At 38.7% G+C, this 27,656-nt stretch overlaps 2 protein-coding genes across 2 annotated transcripts in view; both read right to left on the reverse strand.

Moving 5' to 3' along the window:
• Positions 1–27,656, reverse strand: part of LOC146002326 (uncharacterized) — a 220,921-nt gene that overhangs the window by 156,553 nt on the left and 36,712 nt on the right. The window lies entirely within an intron of this gene.
• Positions 261–25,667, reverse strand: LOC146002617 (uncharacterized). The gene is made up of 2 exons (XM_083140581.1): positions 25,393–25,667; positions 261–1,749 (listed from the first exon to the last, which is right to left on the reverse strand). Exons 1-2 carry the CDS (start codon positions 25,665–25,667, stop codon positions 261–263), a joined length of 1,764 nt encoding a protein of 587 aa, XP_082996707.1.

Raw genomic sequence — 27,656 nt, forward strand, 5'->3', positions numbered from 1 at the left:
CTTCTAAGGACTTGGCCTGTGTGACGAATATGAATCTGGAAACCACACAAGGAGTTATATTGAAGTATACGTGAGTAATAAAGTTTATACATGTGTACATTTGTGTATTCTTCTCTTATCTTATGTCACAGTTATTACATTCTATGGCAATCCTGACGCTGCCTGCTGATGGTTCATTCATAGAGTAAATAGAACGGAACGTTATTACTCCCTAAGATTCTCACCTCTAGAAAAATATCATGATGCGAAATTACTGATATTTAATCACAATAGCAAAAAAGCCTGAGTGTGAAATCAGCAACGCACCAACTTTGGTTCCCATACTCGTTGATTCGACTTATGCTGCCAACCAACGACATGGCTTTTTTCTTACTACGCCTGGCCATCGCTTCGAACACTGCACTTCCTGGAGTGGTTGAGAACTGCACCACGTATTCTTTGATATTCTTATCTTCCTTTCGCAATGTTTGCGTTCCCGAAAACAAAACACTTTCCAACTCGAACTTAGCGCATGCTGAGAAGTTTTTCGTCATGCCATTGACAGCGTCTACGGCCATCAACGCAATGTGTTTACTCTCCGCACTGCTTGTGTTTACTATTGATCTCGTTGCACATGCGCACCACTCCTCGTCGATCCCTGCATCGTCACAGGTTCTGTCTTTGGGAACTGGCTCAAACAAGCTGTGACACTTTGGACACGACGATGGCGTCTTAGTTCTCCGAGGCCCATCCTTCACATCCCACCTGAGGATATCCTTCAATGTTTCGTGGATATCGTAAGGAGATATCAAAGTCCTTGTGTTGCTCAGCAGTGAGGTCATAAAGTGTGGGTAATTGTTACGAATATTAGGAGGAATCCACACGAACAGAAACGGAACTCTATTTTCCACCCACCCAACAAGGGTCTGCCTTATCTTGCCCCACCTCATCCCATGGTCACTCAAGAAGATAATGATGGTATTGTTCACAATCCCTGACTTGAACATTTCCTGGAAGAAATTGTTGTAATATTTGTCTGCTCTTCCGAGGTCATTCAAATCTTGATGGCTGAGATCGTTCGTCCAGTTCAAAACAAAATACTTCGAGGACTGGTACAGATGTAGGAAGTCCCTGGTGTAGTTCATCACTATTCCAACAGTCGGCGAAGGGCCATAACAGACATGCATGTTATTTCTGGTGGTCTTTTTTAAGTATTTGTCACCTGCGATCAAAAACGGCCTGAGATAGTGGTCTGTTGGTTGTTCCCTAAATCCTCGCTTCTGATAATTAAACGTTGATATACTTGGTTGGTCTTCTGCGTACATAGTCACGAATCCCTCCTCACTGAAGTTTTTCCACAAGAAAGCACAATCGTCAAATGTTGTTTTTCCACCACGCCAGCATGACTTCTCAGTGGCTTTTCGTGAGAGCCCCGTCAAGAACGGTAAGAAATTGGGTAGCGTTTTGTCTCCGACCTTGTTGTATGCCAGGAGCTCCACTGCTCCTTCCCTCAACAGGGTGTTCTTCGTGAGCGGCATCTGGCGGTGGAAGTTCAAGCGAGACACCGAGTCCACGCCCACCATCAGGACGCTAGGTGAATGATGGCCTGATTCTTTGCCCTCTCCCACCGGCTCATTCACTTTCGATTGCTTCTTCGTGAGACTATAGTGGATGTTTTTATATACAATCGTGATGGCATAAAAACACGTCACAAGAAGAAACTCGACGTCAACCTCAACCCAATCTTGGAAGATTTGGCATTTATTATTTCTGAAAATAGACACAAAACATATTATTCAGCATAAAAACTCAATTTTTGTGGGAATTTAAATACAATAAATAGTAATATATACATACACACGCAGGAACTTAGAAGACACTTTGGTAAGCAGGCAGCTATCACCATTCTCGTCTTGATGAAAAAGTGGTTTAGTCAGATGACGTCCACGAATAACTCCACTCTTGTCAGCTCACCAACATTTTCATCTCTAATGCTAAACATTCCGTACTATTCAGAATCTGTAACTGACATAATGCTCTGGAAGGATAGCCTTTTTTCAGCTAACAACGGCAGGTATCAAGTAAATCTTGTTCTTCCTCATAAACTTCCACATTCTTCACGTTATTTATAATAAATACCACCTACGATCAAGGCGTTAAATACTTCTTGCAGCGTTGTGTGATAGCAACCGCTGCATTTAAGTCTGCAGGACGACAATAAATGTCAAATGTATTATTGAAAGTGCAACGTTGTAAATATACATGGCAAATTAAGTCTTATATCTTCTACCAGTTACATTAATTATTGATTTCCGTCCTTATTGTTTATCCTGTTCTGTTCTACGTATACATTATTTGTAGAAAACGTGTCAAGGGTTCTTTAAAAAATTTCACAAACACCCAAGCGAAGAAGCAAAAATAACATTAAAAACATTACACTATTAATGAAAAGTACAAATTGAGGACTTGCTTCTGTTCCTCGCCTCATTACCTGTCAGGTTTTGTCGTAATTTGAATGCATTATTGCAGTTTACATCAGACGGTTTCAAACTTTTCGTTGTCGTGGCTCCCCTCCGCTCATCCCCTCAATAATACCGTGCGTCCATTTCGATCTGCAGCCGAGAGATCGGGAGAAGCGTGGCGGGCGGCGCTGACGGAGATGCCGACATTTGCGGCCTGTAATGCCTGCTTATTTTTATAGACATATGCAGACATTTATATAAATATTGCAAAACGAGCACTAACCTGTGTTATAACACGCAAAAGTTCTTCTGTAATTCATTTAAGTTCTGCTCTTATATACACAAATAAATACGCTATAGAAACGATGTTAAGAGCCACAGATAATAAAACATTTTAATCATAGTTTTGACCAGTAACGTCCTGCTTAGGTTTATATCCTTGAAAGAGTTTTGTGTCGATGGGGATCGTTTGGAGGTTTCGAATGTGCAACACTGTATCAGGATTACACTGCAGACGAAACCGATAAAAGTGAATGGTTTTCGTGAGCTTCCTTGCAATCCGAAATATCCGAGCTCGAGTTTTTTGTTCCTTCGCGACTAGATGAAGACAGAGTTGTAAATATAGTGGCGAGCAATGTAAACCAAGAGCGTGTTAATTTCGTACTGTGCGCAAGAGTGTTATTCTTGGTTACTTGCAGTTACTTGTTTGTGTTATTGTAGTGTGTATGTGTGACGTGTCAGTGAGACGATTGGAATGCCAGCCGCAAGATTCACGTTAGAACAAAGAATTTTTATGTGTGACACGTACGTGAAAACAAACTCGTGTCGAGACGTGTGTAGGTAATTTGTACAGAAATTCCCATGCGTTTCAACTCCACACAGAGATACGGTTAGACATCTTGTCCTTAAATTGCGAGAAACTGTATCGTTAAATTTTAAAACACCTAAGCAAAAGCGACGGATTCTAACCGAAGCAAAACTCGATGATATTGGTGCAGCGTTAGAACGTTCTCCAAACAAACTTCTACGCCGTGTTTCACAAGAGGTGGGCGTGTCAAAATCATCGGCACATACAGTCACTAAGCTACTAAAATTAAAACCATACTCTTATAACACAGGTTAGTGCTCGTTTTGCAATATTTATATAAATGTCTGCATATGTCCATAAAAATAAGCGGGCATTTCAGGCCGCAAATGTCGGCATCTCCGTCAGCGCCGCCCGCCACGCTTCTCCCGATCTCTCGGCTGCAGATCGAAATGGACGCACGGTAATAGATATACCTGTGATGTGACCATGAAAGATCAACACAATGACAATACTGTATAATGTGTGATTACTACAGATGGTATGCAATTTCAGTGTTTGGAAGTAACTAGTTACATGTAACAGTTACTTTTTTAAGAAAATGTAATTGTAGGGGAGAAAACCCTATACAAATCCTGGTCCTCCAGGTTGGGGGTTGGGCGTGGGGCCGACAACCCCACCCTGCAAAAAAATAAAACCGTTGTGAAACCAATGCAACAGCCTCGGATGATGGATGGATATAATGGAATTCGAACCTGGCGATATTTACGGACCAATAATTTTTCACTTGCAACATGGAATGTCAGGACTTTGTTAAGACCTGGGAAAATGAATGAAGTGTCAGTAGTGTAGATTGGTTGTTTCAAAGTCGTACTTAGTAGGTATTCTCTTTTTTTATCAATTGAATATCACTTTTTGACATATTTTGACAATTTTTTGTCGATGTTTTAGCGTTTGACGATTTTTCAGTGCAATTTTCACCGCATCTCATTTTTTTCCCACTCGTACTTGGTAGGTATGCATTTGTAGCCTCTTTTTTATCAATTGAAAATCAGTTTTTGACATATTTTGACAAATTTTTGTCGATGTTTTAGCGTTTAGCGATGTTTTTGTAAAATTTCCTATTTTTCTCTTTTTTCCCACTCGTACTTGGTACGAATGCCACGATCTTACGTGATATAACTTAACCTATTCATTTTTTTTTCGTGCTAAACTACACGAGAGCCTCTACGTGCTTTGACCTACTTTAGAGTAGAACCATAAAGACAGAGCTGCAACTGAAAGTGAGGCTCGAAGTGAGGCTCGGTGAGGCTCGACTTAATAGTTTGCTCTTGTAAGACATAAGCCTTATTTTCTCGCAGTGTTGCCAACATTTTACTCGAAATAAAATCACCAAGGTTTTTTTTCTTGGTCTAACCTATGTTATTGAACTGCGTTGTCACGTCCAAACCTGCATGACTTCCGAACACTATTGGTTTTATTCATATTTTTTCTTACGTATAGGTGTATATGATGAATCCCCAAACAGATTTTTCCTAAGTCTTACTGTTTCCAAGATAACCCCACTTCCGGTTGCCATTTTGGATTTCTGAACATAGGTTCTATTCATACTTTTTCTCACGTATAGGTGTACCTGATGAATCTGCAAACAGATTTTTCCTAAGTCTTACAGTTTCCAAGATAACCCCACTTCTGGTCGCCATTTTGGATTTCCGAACATAGGTTCTATTCATATTTTACTTACATATAGGCGTACGTGACGAATCCGCAAACAGATTTTTTCTAAGTTTTACCGTTTCAAAGATAACCCCACTTCCGGTCGCCATTTTGGATTTCCGAGCATAGGTTCTATTCATATTTTACTTACATATAGGCGTACATGACGAATCCGCAAACAGATTTTTCCTAAGTCTCACCGTTTCCAAGATAACTAGTAGTGCAGGTGCACCGGTTCAACGTCAGAAAGTGGGGCTCGGTGGGGCTCGCCAAACCTCAAAAACTCACTTTCTCTCCACGTTCCGCGCCTTATTTATTGCGCTGACGATGTTTCACAGCGTAGAAAACAGCACCAAAACATCAAAAACTCATTTTGATTATTTGGAGCTTACCAAAACCTCAAAAACTTATTTTTATTAATTGAGGTTCACCAAACCTCAAAAACTTTTATTTTCTCTCTATGTTCAACGCCTTATTTATTGCGCTGACACAACGTGATGAGCAAATAATGCAGTTTTTTATTCTTGAAGGATGAATGCACCTTATCGTAATTTTCCAAGCCCCGGTCAAATGTTTGTATATCGTGACCTTTGTAAACCTCTCTCTCGGGAACGATGTGCCACACACACGCGCGTGCACGCCTATATTGTGACGCAAACAAACAAACAAATAATATTTTTTTTAAGATTCCTGGCCCCTAACCCCACTTCCGGTTGCCATTTTGGATATACGAACATAGGTTCTATTCATATTTTACTTACATATAGGCGTACGTGATGAATCCGCAAACAGATTTTTCCTAAGTCTTACCGTTTCCAAGATAACCCCACTTCCGGTCGCCATTTTGGATTTCCGATCATAGCTTCTATTCATACTTTTTCTCACATATAGGTGTACACGATGAATCACCAAACAGATTTTTTCCTAAGTCTTACTGTTTCCAAGATAACCCCACTTCCGGTCGCTATTTTGAATTTCCGAACATAGGTTTTATTCATATTTTACTTACATATAGGCGTTCGTGGTGAATCAACAAACAGATTTTTCCTAAGTCTTACCGTTTCTATGATAATCCTACTTCCGGTCGCTATTTTGGATTTCCGAACATAGGTTCTATTCACATTTTACTCACGCATAGGCGTACGTGATGAATCCGCAAACAGATTTTTCCTAAGTCATGAATTGGAGGGTTCTATGGCAACCTATATTAATTCTCGTAAGAGAACAGAAAACGCACACACACAAAAAAAAAAACAATACTGTGGTCACTACAACAAATAGTCTTCTTCAACCCCTATCCAACAAACCAAAAAAAAATCATCATCCTAACTAGAACCATGTAACTAACATTGTGATGACTCATATTAAATACCTCTTAATTGTATTACTTATAAGGGTATACTATTGCACAACGTTTTTGCAACAAGTTATTACGTAATATTGTGATGACTCATATCTAATGCCCTTCGTTGTATTAACTATAAGGGAGTAAACTATTACACAACATGTTGCAACAAGTTATGACGTAATGTGATGAGTCATATCTAACGTGGCGTCTTCTGATTGGTTAATTATTACAGATGTTTTCAATACGGTCCGCGTTTTTATTATATAAGACGGCATACACTGCAGATCAGTCAGTCTCGTGAGAGCAGCCGAAGAGTACGGACGTCCTGTTGCAGCGCTCCTCGTTTTTGTAAAAAAAATAGGTATTTAACTTTCTTTGAAGCTACATACCATCTATTATTTCAAGTTCAAAGGTGTTTCACGTGGTTTTTCATAGTAATTTCGACCAGATTGAATTTTGACGTGATCGTGCATTTTCTATTTCACCTCAAGAAATTCTATATAAATAACATACCTGAAAATTGTATCGCTATATACTAGACTTTTTGATTTCTGTGATTTTCGAAAAAGCAATGGCATCCACCACCAGTTTCAATCGTAAAAATGATAAAACTGAATGTGTTACTTGTGGGAAGCTAATCTCAAGGAACAATTTATCAGTACACAGGGCAAGATGTAGCGAAACAGCTTCGAGAATTAATCGTTCGTTACCTTCTAAGCCTTGTGCTCGATGCGGAAAAATGATTAGCATTACAAATTTAAGTAAACATCTCAAAATTTGCAAACCATCGACCGGACAAGCATCGAAAACGAAAATCGATAATGCAGATACGGAAGCTTCCACTTCCAAGCAAATTAAATTATCCGATGAACCCAAACCAATTAGATCTGCATTCAACGACCAACTCCAGGATTTTTCAATTAAGTCAGAAGCAGGCCGTGACATCCTTAGTTTCTTGGACGAAACGAAAACATCTGTACTAAATATTTTGAAAGATAAACTTGAAAACAACTCTATAAAAGTATATGTTGTTCTGTTTTCCGAATACGAGAAAGTTGATGGCACAACGAGTATTTTTTATCATCGTACAAAAAATCAGACTCTTTATTTTGCTGACGTCGAAAATTTGGACAACTTCTATTATAAAGTTTCCAACGAGCTGGTTAAGAAACATGACGATTTCGAGGCTAAAGGGTCGGGATGGTCTCTGTGTGGAAGTCCTCACACGTTAACTGTTTACGTGAACCGATTCTCGCCTCTTCGTGCATCCAGCTACGTTCCTCTTCCACCGAACATTCAACACAAGAGGGCCGTGTTAAATATACAGAACAGCGATAACAAGTGTTTTCTCTGGTGTGTGTTGGCTGCACTACATCCTGTTTATTGCAAAAATAATCCAGAACGGATTTATCATTACAAGCAATACGAGTCCGAATTTGAAAGTGTAATGTCTGACATCGAATACCCGGTGACATTGTCGGATATAACAAAGTTCGAAAATCGTGCAGGAAAACGCATCGCTATTAATGTATATTCCTTTACGTCAGATAAATATCTTGTGCACCCCGTCAGGATAAGCGATATCGACGATGACGATGCTCGTGTGATTAATCTTCTTCTAATTTCCAACGAGGATGTTCATCACTATACGCTAATTTGTTCAATGTCACGTTTGGTCAGAAGTCAATCAACCAAGCATGCAAACAACATCGAAGTTTGCCCGAGATGCCTAACCACGTTCGACGATCGAAAACAACTCGATTATCGAAATTACACCGGACGTAAAATTGCTATCGAGAAACTTGCCGAACATAAAATTTATTGCGGCGACAACAAACCGGCTAGAATGTTGATGCCCGAAACGAACGAAGTCGAAGAATTCAAAATGCACAAGGCATTGTTGGAACATCCCGCAATCATCGTCGCAGATTTCGAGGCGTTCCTCAAACCACTCTCCTACTGCGAACCGGATCCTGAACTTTCCTCCACAACGGCGTACCAGCTTCATCAACATAATAGTTTCGGCTATGTTGTTGTGCGACGTGATAAAATAAATGAAGCATATATATACCGCGGGCCAAATGTAATCGAACACTTCCTGGAAAAAATGGTGGAGGAGGTTGAGGTAATTGGTAGCGTACTGCTTACATCAAAACCGATGGTACCTTTAACTGAAAATGAACTTCAAAATTACAATTCCACAGAGGTGTGTCCGGTATGTGATCAAAGTTTCACTGATGAGAACAAAAAAATATTCCACCACGATCATTTCAGCGGAAACTACATAGGTGGAATTTGCAACACGTGCAATCTTAAAATCCAGAAACCTAAATTCATCCCCATATTCTTTCACAACGGAAGCGGATATGATTTTCACCACCTGGTGAGACATCTTGGCTACGATCCGAAACGTATAGGTGTCTTGGCCGAGAATGAAGAACGCTACATTAGTCTCAGCAAGCAAGTGTCGATTCCGGGAACGAAAAATACAATCGAGATGCGCTTCCTGGATTCGTATAGATTTCTCTCTGCAAGTCTGGATGCTTTAGCGAACAAACTCACCGACGATCAATTCAAAATAACTAGAGCTAGTTTTCCCAACGTAGACATAGAACTTGTTAGACGTAAAGGGGTTTATCCTTACGAATACGTTAGTGATGGTTCTAAATTTAACGACGACGCTCTCCCACTTCCAAGAGAATTTTACAGCAGACTCAGAGAGAAAGGAATCACGGACGAAGAATACCAACACGCGCAACTCATGTGGGAGAAATTAGAATGTAGGACACTCGGAGACTACCACGACGCATACTTAAAATTAGACGTGACGATACTTGCGGATGTTTTTCAAGCGTTCAGGAAAACGGCAACGAATATTTATAAATTAGATCCAGCGTATTTCTACAGCCTACCGGGATTAGCGTGGTCGGCAATGTTATTCCAGACAAAGGTCAAGCTGGAACTGATATCGGACGTTGACATGTTGCTATTTATCGAAAGAGGGATACGAGGTGGAATGGTGCAATGCGTACAGAGACATGCAAAAGCTAATAACGTACACATGAAAGAAGATTACGATTCAAATCGAGCATCGAATTACATCTTCTACGCCGACGTTAATAATCTCTACGGACATGCCATGGTTCAGAAACTTCCTTACGGGGGATTCGAATGGTTAGATCCCACTTCGATAGACATTATTCATTTCGACGATAGCGAGTGTGGTTTCTTCGCAGAGGTAGATCTCCAATTCTCCGACCACCTGCACGACACGTTTTCGGATTTGCCTCCGACTCCCGAAATCAAATGTCCACCCGACTCGGTTCAAGACAAGCTTTTGTTAACATTGGAGCCTAAACAGAGATACGTCGTCCACTACAAGAATCTCCGGTTTTTGATTGGGAAGGGTGTTCAGATAGTAAATGTTAGAAGAATACTAAAGTTTAAACATTCCACGTGGTTAAGACCTTACATAGAAACTAACACACAACATAGAACAGCTGCCACTTCCGATTTAGACAAGGACTTCTTTAAATTAATGAACAATGCGGTGTACGGAAAGACCATGGAGAATGTTAGAAAGCACGTAGACGTGAAATTAATTTCCGATAAGAAGAAATGTCGGAAGTGGATAGCCGATCCTAGATTCAAGTCGAGAAAAATTTACAACGAGAATTTGGCACTTTTCAATCAAGATATAAAATTGATGAAATTCAGAAAACCAATTTACGTTGGCGCAACGGTTCTCGACTTGTCGAAACTTTACATGTTCGAATTTCATTACGACGTGATGAAACCCTTCTACAATGATAAAATATCACTTTTGTACACGGACACCGACAGCTTCATTTACAGCATACAAATACCTAACTTATACGAAGACATAAAAAGTTCTTCCATGCTTGAGTATTTCGATACTTCTGCGTATCCTCAACCCAACAGATTTGGAATTCCATCTCGTAACAAAAAAGTCCTAGGTAAACTGAAAGATGAATGTAACGGTGATATTATTGTCGAGTTCGCGGGTTTGCGTTCGAAGATGTATGCCATGAGAACAGAGAGTAGCGTCACGAAGAAAGCAAAAGGTGTGGGTAAGAATACGGTGGAGAACAAACTCACCTTCCACGATTATATCGATTGTCTTTACTCACAATCGACGATACTAAGTATAGAACAAAGAATCCAAAGTGTAGACCACGTGATTACAACAAACGAAGTTAGGAAAGTAACATTAGATCCGCACGACGATAAAAGATGTATTTTGTCTTGTGGAATCCACACGTTGCCTTGGGGACACTATCGTTTAGAAAATAGTAAAAATTGTAGGCAATGCAAATGAAAAAAAAAATAAACTTAAATAACTATAACTAAAATAAAAAAAAACTTTGACTGTCTCAAATTATCACATACACAATAAAGAACTAGCAAGGACAATGAATCTCTTTGGTTTCCGAAAGCAAACAATGGAGACTGTACACCGCAAGGCAGATCATGAATTTCTACCTTCCATGTTATCTAAACTCAACGGCCTGTTGATCAATCAATTTTCAAAACGCTGCTCTTCTTGCTGGAACAGGGACGATTTCGGATTCGCGACGATCGACGTGACGAGGAAACCCAACGACGGAAAATACAGAAACAAAATCAACGACTTTCAAAACGTTGCAACGTGGTCTACACTTTGGATTCTTTGTTCTATACTTAGTATCGTCGATTGTGAGTAAAGACAATCGATATAATCGTGGAAGGTGAGTTTGTTCTCCACCGTATTCTTACCCACACCTTTTGCTTTCTTCGTGACGCTACTCTCTGTTCTCATGGCATACATCTTCGAACGCAAACCCGCGAACTCGACAATAATATCACCGTTACATTCATCTTTCAGTTTACCTAGGACTTTTTTGTTACGAGATGGAATTCCAAATCTGTTGGGTTGAGGATACGCAGAAGTATCGAAATACTCAAGCATGGAAGAACTTTTTATGTCTTCGTATAAGTTAGGTATTTGTATGCTGTAAATGAAGCTGTCGGTGTCCGTGTACAAAAGTGATATTTTATCATTGTAGAAGGGTTTCATCACGTCGTAATGAAATTCGAACATGTAAAGTTTCGACAAGTCGAGAACCGTTGCGCCAACGTAAATTGGTTTTCTGAATTTCATCAATTTTATATCTAGATTGAAAAGTGCCAAATTCTCGTTGTAAATTTTTCTCGACTTGAATCTAGGATCGGCTATCCACTTCCGACATTTCTTCTTATCGGAAATTAATTTCACGTCTACGTGCTTTCTAACATTCTCCATGGTCTTTCCGTACACCGCATTGTTCATTAATTTAAAGAAGTCCTTGTCTAAATCGGAAGTGGCAGCTGTTCTATGTTGTGTGTTAGTTTCTATGTAAGGTCTTAACCACGTGGAATGTTTAAACTTTAGTATTCTTCTAACATTTACTATCTGAACACCCTTCCCAATCAAAAACCGGAGATTCTTGTAGTGGACGACGTATCTCTGTTTAGGCTCCAATGTTAACAAAAGCTTGTCTTGAACCGAGTCGGGTGGACATTTGATTTCGGGAGTCGGAGGCAAATCCGAAAACGTGTCGTGCAGGTGGTCGTAGAATTGGAGATCTACCTCTGCGAAGAAACCACACTCGCTATCGTCGAAATAAATAATGTCTATCGAAGTGGGATCTAACCATTCGAATCCCCCGTAAGGAAGTTTCTGAACCATGGCATGTCCGTAGAGATTATTAACGTCGGCGTAGAAGATGTAATTCGATGCTCGATTTGAATCGTAATCTTCTTTCATGTGTACGTTATTAGCTTTTGCATGTCTCTGTACGCATTGCACCATTCCACCTCGTATCCCTCTTTCGATGAAAAGTAACATGTCAACATCCGATATCAGTTCCAGCTTGACCTTTGTCTGGAATAACATTGCCGACCACGCTAATCCCGGTAGACTGTAGAAATACGCTGGATCTAATTTATAAATATTCGTTGCCGTTTTCCTGAACGCTTGAAAAACATCCGCGAGTATCGTCACGTCCAATTTTAAGTATGCGTCGTGGTAGTCTCCGAGTGTCCTACATTTTAATTTCTCCCACACGAGTTGCGCGTGTTGGTATTCTTCGTCCGTGATTCCTTTCTCTCTGAGTCTGCTGTAAAATTCTCTTGGAGGTGGGAGAGCGTCGTCGTTAAATTTAGAACCATCACTAACATATTCGTAAGGATAAACCCCTTTACGTCTAACGAGTTCTATGTCTACGTTGGGAAAACTAGCTCTAGTTATTTTAAATTGATCGTCAATGAGTTTGTTCGCTAAAGCATCCAGACTTGCAGAGAGAAATCTATACGAATCCAGGAAGCGCATCTCGATTGTATTTTTCGTTCCCGGAATCAACACTTGCTTGCTGAGACTAATGTAGCGTTCTTCATTCTCGGCCAAGACACCTATACGTTTCGGATCGTAGCCAAGATGTCTCACCAGGTGGTGAAAATCATATCCGCTTCCGTTGTGAAAGAATATGGGGATGAATTTAGGTTTCTGGATTTTAAGATTGCACGTGTTGCAAATTCCACCTATGTAGTTTCCGCTGAAATGATCGTGGTGGAATATTTTTTTGTTCTCATCAGTAAAACTTTGATCACATACCGGACACACCTCAGTGGAATTGTAATTTTGAAGTTCATTTTCAGTTAAAGGTGCCATCGGTTTTGATGTAAGCAGTACGCTACCAATTACCTCAACCTCCTCCACCATTTTTTCCAGGAAGTGTTCGATTACATTTGGCCCGCGGTATATATATGCTTCATTTATTTTATCACGTCGCACAACAACATAGCCGAAACTATTATGTTGATGAAGCTGGTACGGCGTTGTGGAGGAAAGTTCGGGATCCGGTTCGCAGTAGGAGAGTGGTTTGAGGAACGCCTCGAAATCTGCAACGATGATTGCGGGATGTTCCAACAATGCCTTGTGCATTTTGAATTCTTCGACTTCGTTCGTTTCGGGCATCAACATTCTAGCCGGTCTGTTGTCGCCGCAATAAATTTTATGTTCGGCAAGTTTCTCGATAGCAATTTGACGTCCGGTGTAATTTCGATAATTGAGTTGTTTTCGATCGTCGAACGTGGTTAGGCATCTCGGGCAAACTTCGATGCAATGTTCATGCTTGGTTGTTTGACTTTTGACCAAACGTGATAGTGAACGAATTAGCGTGTAGTGATGAACATCCTCGTTTGAAATTAGAAGAAGATTAATCACACGAGCATCGTCATCGTCGATATCGCTTATCCTGACGGGGTGCACAAGATATTTATCTGACGTAAAGGAATATACATTAATAGCGATGCGTTTTCCTGCACGATTTTCGAACTTTGTTATATCCAACAATGTCACCGGGTATTCGATGTCAGACATTACACTTTCAAATTCGGACTCGTATTGCTTGTAATGATAAATCCGTTCTGGATTATTTTTGCAATGAACAGGATGCAGTGCAGCCAACACACACCAGAGAAAACACTTGTTATCGCTGTTCTGTATATTTAACACAGCCCTCTTGTGTTGAATGTTCGGTGGAAGAGGAACGTAGCTGGATGCACGAAGAGGCGAGAATTGGTTCACGTAAACAGTTAACGTGTGAGGACTTCCACACAGAGACCATCCCGACCCTTTAGCCTCGAAATCGTCATGTTTCTTAACCAGCTCGTTGGAAACTTTATAATAGAAGTTGTCCAAATTTTCAACGTCAGCAAAATAAAGAGTCTGATTTTTTGTACAATGATAAAAAATACTCGTGGTGCCATCAACTTTCTCGTATTCGGAAAACAGAACAACGTATACTTTTATAGAGTTGTTTTCAAGTTTATCTTTCAAAATATTTAGTACAGATGTTTTCGTTTCATCCAAGAAACTAAGGATGTCACGGCCTGGTTCTGACTTAATTGAAAAATCCTGGAGTTGGTCGTTGAATGCAGATCTAATTGGTTTGCGTTCATTAGATAATTTAATTTGCTTGGAAGTGGAAGCTTCGGTTCCTGGATCATCGATTTTTCTTTTCAATGTTCCTTGTTCGGTCAATGGTTTGCAAATTTTGAGGTGTTTACTTAAATGTGTAATGCTGATCATCTTTCCGCATCGAGCACAAGACTTAGAAGGTGACGAACGATTAATTCTCGAACCTGTTTCGCTACATCTTGCCCTGTGTACCGATAAATTGTTCCTTGAGATTAGCTTTCCACAAGTAACACATTCAGTTTTATCATTTTTACGATTGAAACTGGTGGTGGATGCCATTGCTTTTTCGAAAATCGCAGAAATCAAAAAGTCTAGTATATAGCGATACAATTTTCAGGTATGTTATTTATATAGAATTTCTTGAGGTGAAATAGAAAATGCACGATCACGTCAAAATTCAATCTGGTCGAAATTACTATAAAAAACCACGTGAAACACCTTTAAACTTGAAATAATAGATGGTATGTGGCTTCAAAAAAAGTTAAATACCTATTTTTTTTTACAAAAACAAGGAGTGCTGCAACAGGACGTCCGCACTCTTCGGCTGCTCTCACGAGACTGACTGATCTGCAGTGTATGCCGTCTTATATAATAAAAACGCGGACCGTATTGAAAACATCTGTAATAATTAACCAATCAGAAGACGCCACATTAGATATGACTCATCACATTACGTCATAACTTGTTGCAACATGTTGTGTAATAGTTTACTCCCTTATAGTTAATACAACGAAGGGCATTAGATATGAGTCATCACAATATTACGTAATAACTTGTTGCAAAAACGTTGTGCAATAGTATACCCTTATAAGTAATACAATTAAGAGGTATTTAATATGAGTCATCACAATGTTAGTTACATGGTTCTAGTTAGAATAATGATGACTTTTTTGGTTTGTTGGATAGGGGTTGAAGAAGACTATTTGTTGTAGTGACCACAGTATTTTTTTTTTTTTGTGTGTGTGTGTTTTCTGTTCTCTTACGAGAATTAATATAAGTTGCCATAGAACCCTCCAATTCATGACTTAGGAAAAATCTGTTTGCGGATTCATCACGTACGCCTATACGTGAGTAAAATGTGAATAGAACCTATGTTCGGAAATCCAAAATAGCGACCGGAAGTAGGATTATCTTAGAAACAGTAAGACTTAGGAAAAATCTGTTTGCTGATTAACCACGAACGCCTATATGTAAGTAAAATATGAATAGAACCTATGTTCGGAAATTCAAAATAGCGACCGGAAGTGGGGTTATCTTGGAAACGGTAAGACTTAGGAAAAATCTGTTTGGTGATTCATCGTGTACACCTATATGTGAGAAAAAGTATGAATAGAAGCTATGATCGGAAATCCAAAATGGCGACCGGAAGTGGGGTTATCTTGGAAACGGTAAGACTTAGGACAAATCTGTTTGCTGATTCATCACGTACGCCTATATGTAAGTAAAATATAAATAGAACCTATGTTCGGAAATCCAAAATGGCGACCGGAAGTGGGGTTAGGGGGCCAGGAATCTTAAAAAAAATATTATTTGTTTGTTTGTTTGCGTCACAATATAGGCGTGCACGCGCGTGTGTGTGGCACATCGTTCCCGAGAGAGAGGTTTACAAAAGTCACGATATACAAACATTGCCGGAGTTGGAAAATTACGATAAGGTGCATTCATCCTTCAAGAATAAAAAACTGCATTATTTACTCATCACGTTGTGTCAGCGCAATAAATAAGGCGTTGAACATAGAGAGAAAATAAAAGTTTTTGAGGTTTGGTGAACCTCAATTAATAAAAATAAGTTTTTGAGGTTTTGGTGAGCTCCAAATAATCAAAGTGAGTTTTTGATGTTTTGGTGCTGTTTTCTACGCTGTGAAACATCGTCAGCGCAATAAATAAGGCGCGGAACGTGGAGAGAAAGTGAGTTTTTGAGGTTTGGCGAGCCCCACCGAGCCCCACCGAGCCCCACTTTCTGACGTTGAACCGGTGCACCTGCACTACTAGTTATCTTGGAAACGGTGAGACTTAGGAAAAATCTGTTTGCGGATTCGTCATGTACGCCTATATGTAAGTAAAATATGAATAGAACCTATGCTCGGAAATCCAAAATGGCGACCGGAAGTGGGGTTATCTTTGAAACGGTAAAACTTAGAAAAAATCTGTTTGCGGATTCGTCACGTACGCCTATATGTAAGTAAAATATGAATAGAACCTATGTTCGGAAATCCAAAATGGCGACCAGAAGTGGGGTTATCTTGGAAACTGTAAGACTTAGGAAAAATCTGTTTGCAGATTCATCAGGTACACCTATACGTGAGAAAAAGTATGAATAGAACCTATGTTCAGAAATCCAAAATGGCAACCGGAAGTGGGGTTATCTTGGAAACAGTAAGACTTAGGAAAAATCTGTTTGGGGATTCATCATATACACCTATACGTAAGAAAAAATATGAATAAAACCAATAGTGTTCGGAAGTCATGCAGGTTTGGACGTGACAACGCAGTTCAATAACATAGGTTAGACCAAGAAAAAAAACCTTGGTGATTTTATTTCGAGTAAAATGTTGGCAACACTGCGAGAAAATAAGGCTTATGTCTTACAAGAGCAAACTATTAAGTCGAGCCTCACCGAGCCTCACTTCGAGCCTCACTTTCAGTTGCAGCTCTGTCTTTATGGTTCTACTCTAAAGTAGGTCAAAGCACGTAGAGGCTCTCGTGTAGTTTAGCACGAAAAAAAATGAATAGGTTAAGTTATATCACGTAAGATCGTGGCATTCGTACCAAGTACGAGTGGGAAAAAAGAGAAAAATAGGAAATTTTACAAAAACATCGCTAAACGCTAAAACATCGACAAAAATTTGTCAAAATATGTCAAAAACTGATTTTCAATTGATAAAAAAGAGGCTACAAATGCATACCTACCAAGTACGAGTGGGAAAAAAATGAGATGCGGTGAAAATTGCACTGAAAAATCGTCAAACGCTAAAACATCGACAAAAAATTGTCAAAATATGTCAAAAAGTGATATTCAATTGATAAAAAAAGAGAATACCTACTAAGTACGACTTTGAAACAACCAATCTACACTACTAGTGTCAAATGAGATATTAAAATTTAGGTATGATCTGGTTGCACTTCAGGAAATTAGATGGCAGGGGCAAGGAAGAATTGACAAGCCAGGGTACACATTACTTTATAATGGACCAGAGAGGAGGACCGGACAATTCGGTGTAGGCTTTATAATAACCAAAAAGATAAGAAAAAGTCTTATGGAATTTGAAGAAATTAATGAAAGAATGTGAAGAATTCGGTTGAGAGGAAGATTTAGAAACATAACAATTATAAATGGACGTGCGCCTACAGAAGAGAAAGATGAGAACGAGAAAGAAGAGTTCTATGACAATCTGGAACAAGCATGTGGAAAGATCCAAAAGTATGAAATGGTAACCGTATTGGGCGACTTTAATGCTCAGATAGGAAAGGACAAGAAACAACAAGGGGTTGCAGGGCGGCATACTCTCCATGCAGAAAACAATGAGTATGGGAATCTTCTTTGCCAGTTTGCTGTCAGGAACAACATGATCATAACAAGTACCTGTTTCGAACATAAAAGAATTCACTTAGGAACATGGAAGGCACCTAACGGAACAATAAGCCAGACTGATCATATACTGGTTAATGCACGTCATGCCTCATCAGTTATTGATGTGAGAAGCTGCAGAGGACCCAATTGTGATAGCGACCACTACCTGGTAAAATTAGTAATGAGGGAAAATTGATAGCGGTGCAAAGAAACGGGATGGCCAAGAGAAAGAAGTGGAATATGAAAAAAATGAAAGACGAAGAAGTTATTAGTGAATATGTAAGTAAGGTACAGAGTAAACTGAAGGAAAAAGAGAATAACAGACTTCGAGAGGTTGAGGAAGAATGGGAAATAATAGGAGTGATAAAGGAGGCAGCACAATAAACTTTTGGAGAAGAGAAAACTAAAAGGAATGAGTGGTTTGATGAAGAGTGCAGACAGGTTATAGATGAGAAGAATAAATCTAGAGAGAGAATGCTACAGAGGGAAACTCGAAGTTATGCTGAGAGGTATAAAGAACTAAGAAGGAAAGCACATAGGGTATGCAAGGAAAAGAAGAAAATGATGTATAAAAAGAAGATGCAAGAAATAGAAGAACTAAATCAGCAAAGTGAAATAAGAAAATTCTATAGACCAATAAATAGAATGAGAATAGGATTTGAGCCAAGAATAGAAGTATGTAAGGATAAGAATGGGAAAGTAATTGTAGAAGAGAATCAGATACTCAATAGATGGACAGAGCGCTTTAAAGAGATTTTGAGTAAAGTGGAAGACCAAGAAGAAGAAGAGCAGTATGATAGGAATATACAAAATTGGGATGGTCATGAGGTACAAGTACCTAGTATTGAAGAAGTTGAATTTGTAATGAAGAAAATGAGTAATAATAGAGTTCCAGGCGAGGATGAAGTAATAATTGAACTTATCAAACTTGGTGGTAACGCATTGTTGGCAGCAATACATAGATTGATTGTAATGATATGGGAAAATGAAACAATGCCACATAAATGTAAATCTGGAATAATATGCCCAACTTATAAGAAAGGTGATAAATTGATATGCGGAAATTACAGAGGCATCACACTTCTTAGTGTGGGCTATAAGATCTTGTCAGGATTGATCAGTGAGAGAATAAAATGTTACACAGAAGATATACTGGGAGAGTACCAATGTGGATTTCGCCCTGGCAGAAGCACTACTGATCAGATTTTTATAATTAGACAGATGATGGAAAAGTTTTATGATCATGATGTGGATTTGCATTTTTTATTTGTCGACTTCAGGCAGGCTTTTGACAGTGTTAATCGAAATGAACTGTTTAAGGTACTTGAAGAGTATAATATTCCCCTCAAAATAATAAGACTAATAAGAATGACTATGAGTGGTACCAAGGCACGAGTGAAAGTTTGTAGTAAACTGAGCGAAGAGTTTAAATTCAATACAGGAGTGAAACAAGGGGATGGCCTTTCGGCAGTATTATTTAATCTAGCATTGCACAAAGTAATGAATGTAGTTGATTAAAAGGGAACCATATTTGGAAAATCCAGTCAAATATGTGCATATGCAGATGATGTTACAATCATTTCTAGAACAATAAGAACACTTAAACAAATCTATGAGCAAATGGAAAGAGAAGCAATAAAAATAGGGCTCAATGTAAATGAAAAAATACAAAGTATATGAGAATGTCTAACTCTGAGATCAAAAGAGCACCTCAAGATCTGACAATTGGAGATAATAAGTTTGAGGGAGTTCCTTGTTTTAAATATCTGGGGACAATGGCATATAGTGATAATGATATGAGTAAAGTAATAAAGGAAAGAATATAGGCAGGCAATCGTGCATATTTTGCAAATATGCAGTTCTTTAGAAATAGACTGATCACAATAAATACAAAGCTTAAAATTTATAGGACACTGGTACGATTAGTTGTCACTTATGGATCAGATAATTGGACTTTGAAACTGTCAGATGAAAATGCCCTCAGAATATTTGAGAGAAGAATATTACGAAAGATATATGGACCTGTGAAGGAAGATGACGACTGGAGAATAAGATATAATGCAGAGCTGGATGATTTAATAAAAGGCCAAGATATAGTGAGATTTGTCAAAGCCCAGAGAATAAAGTGGTTGGGGCATGTGGAGAGAATGATGGAAGACCGGATGCCAAGAAGAATGTTGAAAGGAAAGCTTTACCATGCAAGAAGAAAGGGCAGGCCCCGACTTCGATGGATAGATGACGTCGCTGCAAATTTGCGGACAATGAAAATTAAAGGGTGGAGGAGAAAAATTGATGATAGATTGGAATGGAGGCTGATTGTGGAGGAGAGAAATTGTAACTAGTTACTTCTAAAAGTGAGTAACTGTAACTGACTTACTTTTTACGATAGAAGTAACGTTTTGGCAGTTACTTCTACAGTTACTTTTACAGTTACTTTGCGACACTTAAATTGCTATGTAAGTGTCATAAATTATTGGCGATTTTGGATACAAAGTGAGCTGGAATTTAGTTTCTGCTGTTTGGTAGACCAGAATTCCAAAGCGATATTCACACCTCGGAAGAGGGGTAGATTTTCCAGAAGCGGTAAGATAAGCCTCTAGGAGGAGAATTACTTCCTCTTGTTGACAGTTTACCATTGTCAGTTGTGTGCTGTGAAGTGTCTCTTGTTTCTGTAGTTTGTTCTTCTGTGACCTTATAACTTCCCCCTTCTGTAAGCAGCATCCGATAGTTTCTTCCTTTGCTATAATATCGGATTAAGCTGAAAAGGGACGTACTGCCATATTTCAGTGTTTTCATGAAATAATTCAACGATACTGGTAGTATGAACGAAACTGAAGAAGGCGAGAGATAACAATTGCGCATATGAATGGAAAACAATCCAATTGTTTCCACGTGATTTCATTTATCTCGGTTCCTGATAATTCAAAAATGAAAGTAAAGCTATTTCCGGTTAGAATTCGCTTATTTACGATTATTCAGCATTTCTGGATATTTTGAAAACAGTAATATGTTTTGGTAAGTGCTATTCGTTTAAGATTTAAATGAGAACCAATTTTCTTGAAATAACAATACGACAAATCTCACCATTATTATTGATACAACAGTGAATTACAACACTCAAGTGGCAAACTAACGAATCAGGAAGACCCTAGCCATCATTCTTGTTTGTTTATGTAATCCTCTCAGAGAGAACTGAAGGGGTAAGTTTAAAATTCCATGTTCACTTTCATTGATAACGCACAATTATAGGCTACTACATTATAATATTTATCATTTTCTGGTTCATAAACACTTGAAATTATACAACAAAATTTATTTCTCTCTGACACGCCCTTTAAGCGAAACAGACCTCCCTTCTTAGAATATATTCTGCGTGAGTGATATCACACTCTCTTTCTACACCACTAACTAACTAACTAACTCTCGACCCTTCTTAAACCCGAAGGTCCATGGCTGCAGCAACACAGGCCTTTCATCTGTCCCTATCTTGAGCAAGATCTATATACTCTTTTCCATCCCTACCGATTTACTTTAGGTCTATCTCAACATTATCCCTCCATCTTCGTCTTGGCCTTCCTACTGGTCTCTTACCATCAGGTTTCCCAACAGGAATCCTGTATACTCCTCTTTCCTCTCCCATTCGTGCCACATGGCCTGCCCACCTAAGTCTTCTTGATTTAATTATTCTAATAATATCTGGACACGAATACAAATTATGTAGTTCTAAATTATGTATCCTTCTCCACTCACCTGTCTCCTCATCCCTTTTAGGTCCAAATATTTTCCTAAGGATCTTATTTTCAAATACTCTCAATTTATGTTCCTCTTTCAATATAAGGGACCAAGTTTCACACCCATATAATACTACAGGCAAAATTACTGTTTTGTATATTTTAACTTTTCGTTTCTTAGATATTAAACGAGAAAACAAAAGTTTATGAAGAGAGAAGTAACATGCATTTCCTGAATTAAGCCTACTTTTTATTTCCTCTTTAATATAATTTTCATTTGTTAATATTACTCCTAAGTATTTGAATTTGGAAACTGGTTCAAACGAGTTGTTATCAATAATTAGATTTTGATTATTACCTAACACTTGGTTTCGGCCTGTAAGCATATATTTAGTTTTCTCTTTGTTAACTTCCAAACTTATCTCTTTAGCAGTTTTGAAAAATATTTTAGCATTATTCTTAATTGTATTCACATCATCCCCCAGTAAGTCTACATCATCTGCAAATGCTAACAACTGAGTCACACCATTTAATTTTAGTCCTTCTTTAGTTTCTTTTACCTTCCTAACAGCATATTCTAAGGCAAAATTAAAGAGCACTGGAGATAATACATCTCCTTGTTTTAACGCATCATGAATTGTAAATTTTGTCAGACACATTAATACCCACACGAATTTTACTTTCTGTCTCACTGGTGCATACTTTTATCATACTAACAAGCTTCTTAGGTATTCCAAACTCTACTAATATATTATATAATTTATCTCTTTTGACCGAATCATATGCTTTTTTGAAATCAATGAATAGGTGATGGACATTTTGATTATATTCCCACTTTTTTTCAAGTGTCTGTCTAATGTGAAAAATTTGATCTGTAGTTGATCTGTTACGTTTAAATCCACATTGATAATCACCTATAACTTCATTAGCATATGGGGTTAGTCTTGTAAAAAGAATGTTAGATAATATTTTATATGTTGTTGAGAGTAGAGAAATTCCACGGTAATTATTGCAGTTCATTTTATCACTTTTTTTAAACACAGGAACAATTATGGATTCTTCCCACTGTTGAGGGATTTCTTCTTTATTCCATATTAAACAAATTAATTTATGAATTTGACATATTAACGAATTTCCACAATATTTAATTAACTCAGCTGGTATTAAATCAATGCCAGGTGCTTTGTTATTCTTTAGCCTTTTAATAGCATCTTTAACTTCAGTCAAGTTAGGTTCTGGAACTAAAGGTTCTGCTGTGTGCACTTCATTTACTTCTGATTACTACATGAACATTTAAAAGATCATTAAAGTAGTTCTTCCATCTATTTAGAATATCGCTTGGGTCAGCTAGAAAATCACCGTCTTAATCTTACATCAAGTTTACTTTAGGTTGCCACTCCTTTCTAAATTCATTTACACCTTTATAATACTTAAATCTCTGATATTTTTGTTTTTGCTGTTTGTTTCAATTTCGTTCATTTTACTATTCAAGTAATCTCTTTTTTTTTACTTCTAAACATTAGGTTAACTTCTCGCTTTATTCTATTATAATTGCTTAGATTTGTATCATCAGAGTTATTTAACCACCTAAGTCTAGCATGATTTCTTATTTCTATTAGATTATGACATTCATTATCAAACTATGGCTTACTTTTTCTTGGTTTATGGTATCCTATACTTTCTTTAGCTGCTGATTCTATTGCATTACGTATGTGCTCCCAATTCTTATTTACGTCTGTTTCGTTTATATTTTCATCATCATTTAAATCCTGCAAAACATCAAATCTATTTGACAGTTTAATTTGGTAATCTTTCTTAATTCTTTCTTCAGTAAACTTTCCTGTATCAAATTTTAGAACTTTTAGATTTTGTTGCTTATGATTTATCACTGAGAGTCTTTCTCTTAATTTAGCAATTACTAATTAATGGTCACTGGTACAGTCAGCACCTCTATGTGTACGAACGTCAATTATACTAGTATGCCTTCTCTTATCAATGAGAATATGATCTATCTGATTATGAGTTTTACCATCTGGAGAAGACCAGGTGTATTTATGGATATCTTTTTGTTTAAAAGTGGTACTTTTCACAATTAAATTCTTTGAGGTTGCAAAAGTAATCAATCTTATACCATTATCATTACTTAATTCATGAAGACTCTCTCTTTCTACACAGTTTCTAGAATCCCCCAACTCCAATGGGCATTCCTTAAGAACAACAATGATAATAAATACAAATGTTTAAGTCGCAGTAGCTCACGTCAACCTCCGTGGCGGAGTGGTTAGCACAACGCACTATATGTCAGGGGACCCGGATTCTAGTTTATTTCGGACATGGATGTTTGCGTTTGTTCCAATGAGAATGCAGAATGCAGAAAATTGACATACGTGAAAATAGAGATGTGAATAACGGGGGATACTACCGCATAGGGGTATTCCTAAAAAAAAAGTTGTTAGGGTGCCTGACTACCATTCGAGAGACCACGGGTTCGATCCTCGGTGGGGTAGAACCGAGATATTTTTTACACCTGTTGAAGCGGCTCCAGCGCCCACCCAGCGTCGTATAAAGTTGGTCTGGAGGATAATTCTGGAGGGGGAGGTAAAGGATGCCAGGGACGTGATGCTGATCACGTCACCCCCACCTTCGGCCATGATCAAAATAGTGTGGGGTTCTAACTCCACACACCCTACACACCTTCATGGTGTAGCACAAAGCACAGACGAGCACTTTATTTTGTAATAAATATAAATATACGAAGACTTATATTATGTACCAGTAACATAAGTATAATACATGTTAGTCTTCACAAAATATGTTATTACAATTAATGATCGATTTGTGTAATTTGGTTGCAAGAAAATTTTCAGCAGAAAGTAAATGTAAAACTAACTTACAGTTAATTTTGAAGTACATGTAACTGTAACTGAGTTACTTTTTAAAATGAGTAACTGTAACTGTTACTTTTTTAACTGTGACTGTAACTAGTTACCATTTTAAAAGTAACTTTCCAGCCCGACCCTGTGGCCGAGTGGTTAGCACATCGCGCTGCGACGCCAAGGGTCCCGGCTTCGAATCCCGGTCGGGCTTGGTTGTTTGTGAATGTCCATTCATCAATTTCATCATTTCATCACTCATCCCCATCTTCGCAAATTAGCCAAGAGGCACAAAACGCGAAGTAAAATAAACTAAATCAAATCAAATAAATAAAAAGTAACTTTCCGAACACACTGCAATTTTTAAATGTTTAAAAGCTGGTATCAATTCATTGAACGATACGATATTGATTAGATACAAAGGATAAATATAGCCAGTAAGAAAAGTTGGATAATAAATAGGAAAACAGGCATACAGCAATATTTGAATTTCTTCAATTAGTTGTAGTCCTGTTTATTCTACGAAAGCAATCACCGGTGCTTTCATCTTTTACTTGGGGCGTTCAAAAATGATTGGCACTACAATTTTTTTGTGTTCACAGGTACCATTTATTGAACAATCGAATACAGATTATATTAAAGGTATTCCCAGCCAATGTCTATGCACTGTTGCCATCGTTCTGGCAGCTTCCGTATTTGCATAGCAAACCATTTGGGGGGGGGGTATCCCGGCGCCACTGGCGGACAACTGCATGAAGTTCGTCATTTGTGGTGAACTTCTTACCCAGCATGACCTCTTTCCTTGCGTCTAATAGGGCATAGTCGCTAGGAGCGAGATCCGGCGAATATGGAAGATGTGGTAGCACAGTAAACCCTAGTTCACACACGGTGGTCGTGGTCTGGCGACTGGCATGTGGGCGCGCATTGTCTTGTTGGAGAAGAACGCCACGTCCCCATTTTCCGTGGCGGCGTTGTTGAATGCGTCGGCGGAGTTGGAGCAGTGAACTGCAGTACCGATCACTGTTGATGGTCTTATTGGAAAGGAGCCAGCCACCAGAAGTATCCCTTCCTGATCCCAGAACACAATCGCCATTTGTTTGTGCACGAATAGTTCCGGCCGTGACTTCTTGGGACGAGGGCTCCCAGTATGCCTCCACTCCATAGACTGGCGTTTTTTTCTTCTTTAGTATCGTGGAAAAACCATGACTCGTTGACGGTGACCAGACACTCAAAGAACTCCGCTGAATCTGCACTGTACTGATGTACCAACTGTTCGCATTTCTCCACACGCTGCTGTGCCCCATTGGGCACACACCCTCTTCATCTTCAAATCCTCATGGATGATGGTGTGGAGGGTTCCCCGTGATAAACCTGTTGCCTTCTGTAGTTCATCAAACGTCATGCGTCTGTTCGTCATTATCAAGTCATTGACACGCTGGGCATTGTTTGCTTTGCGTGCAGTTGTTGGATGCCCAGTGCTTTTGCGTTTTTTCGCACAGTCCCTGCCGTCTTTGAACTCTGCTACCCACCGAAACACGGATCTGCGACTTGGTGCTGTCTCCCCACATATGGCTACTAACCTCTTGTGGATTTCTGAAGCAGTCACTCCTTCCCTCCAGAGAAACCACACTGTCCACCGTTGCCCATGCGTCTCTGTTGCCATGTTGTCGGATCGCTGTCCACCAGCGTACTGGCATGCCGGAACAAATGCTGCCTATCTGGTGGCGGTAGACAGTACTATCATCTATCTTCACGCAGACATCGACAAACATTTCACACTGCTACTTTGCAGGAGTTATAGGAGGAGTGCCAATCAATATTGAACGAACCATAAATATCTTCCTCTTACAAAGCAGCAACTTCCTTCTGAAGGCTTCCACCTTGTATGATAGTTGCAGGATTCCATTATACCTTGCAGAGAGTAGATATACATTCAGACAGTGACGTGCACTGAGGAGTAGCTAGTCTAGCAGAGATAGATCAATCAATCTCACGTCTCTAATTATTTTCAAATCACAATATGTATTGTCTTGTTGGCGCAGTTCATAAGCAATATTTTTTCACGCGCTTCTCGTCCCTCGGTGACATTAGCTGGTAAGATTGGACTAGCTGACCTTTCCTCCGCCTCGCCAGTTTCAGGTAGAAACGGCCGCCGGAACGGAAAGGGAAGATTTCTGCCTCTACCTCCCTTGTTCCCTCGCCCCACGCTCCAATGGTTGAAAGTCCGTGGTTACAGGTCCTCCAATCTATCTCCTATAGGACAGATAGGGGATTGCTTTCCCTTCTGTTGCTTTGTAAATCCTCTAAAGAACTCAGGGTACTTATGTTCTCTGTATTTGAGGACTAAAAGTGGTAAACGTTGTAAGTGCCAAAAGCGAAAGTATTGGGAAATAGCGTCGTTCCACACATCAGCACGTAAGAACGTGCACACTAGTGACCTCTTTACACGCCCTTTTAATTACTTAGAGGGCTACCAGCCACATTTCACGTTTACCATTATAAAGCATGGCACATTTCACAGTTTAACGTGGAAAACGGTGTTTGAATTATTGTGGCACTTACAGCGTTTACCAATTTTAGTCTTCATTTATGCACATTGTATAATATGTATCTATAATGTAGGATGTAAGAATATAGTTTTATTGTTTATGAAATGGGAACGTTTTATATGCAGACAAAAATACTGGGAAATCTTATGCTTTATTTTTTTTCAATTATGGAAGAAATAATGGTTAAATAACAAGTATTTGCTCAGGCGCTGTCTCTCGCTCTCGTCTAAGTAGTGTTTTATTTAAATATACTAATATCTTGGCCTCCAATAAAAAAAACGGACAAGCTAAATGGTCATAAATACGAAAGTATTTATTTGGGCAAAAGAACGCGCGTTCTTATTGTTGTTGTTGGTTTGGTTTATTTGTAAATATTAAAAATATATCTTTCCACACTGGAGAAAGTTTGTTTCCATGGAAAAATCTCTGGGTACGTCCATGAGCATACTCTAATTTGATTTGTCGCTTGTATTATCGTCTTCGTGCTATACACATATTGACTCACCAAATTGTTTGAGTACAATGTGAGATTTTCAGTATGCCTAAGCATATACCTAAAGTTTGTGTTTTCTCATATCTCGTTTTATCCATACTTTCGATGA

Source organism: Lepisma saccharinum, chromosome 18 (genome assembly GCF_977018435.1).
Source record: "Lepisma saccharinum chromosome 18, izLepSacc3.1, whole genome shotgun sequence".
NCBI lineage: Eukaryota > Metazoa > Arthropoda > Insecta > Zygentoma > Lepismatidae > Lepisma > Lepisma saccharinum.

What these genes read in the sequence shown, in the direction of transcription:
- LOC146002617 (XM_083140581.1), bottom strand. Translation starts at nt 25,667, where the DNA reads ATGGAGTGGAGGCATACTGGGAGCCCTCGTCCCAAGAAGTCACGGCCG. An exon ending in GTCGCCAGACCACGACCACC is followed by an intron (nt 1,750 to 25,392) that starts GTGTGTGAACTA and finishes GTCTATTTTCAG; the next exon opens with AAATAATAAATGCCAAATCT.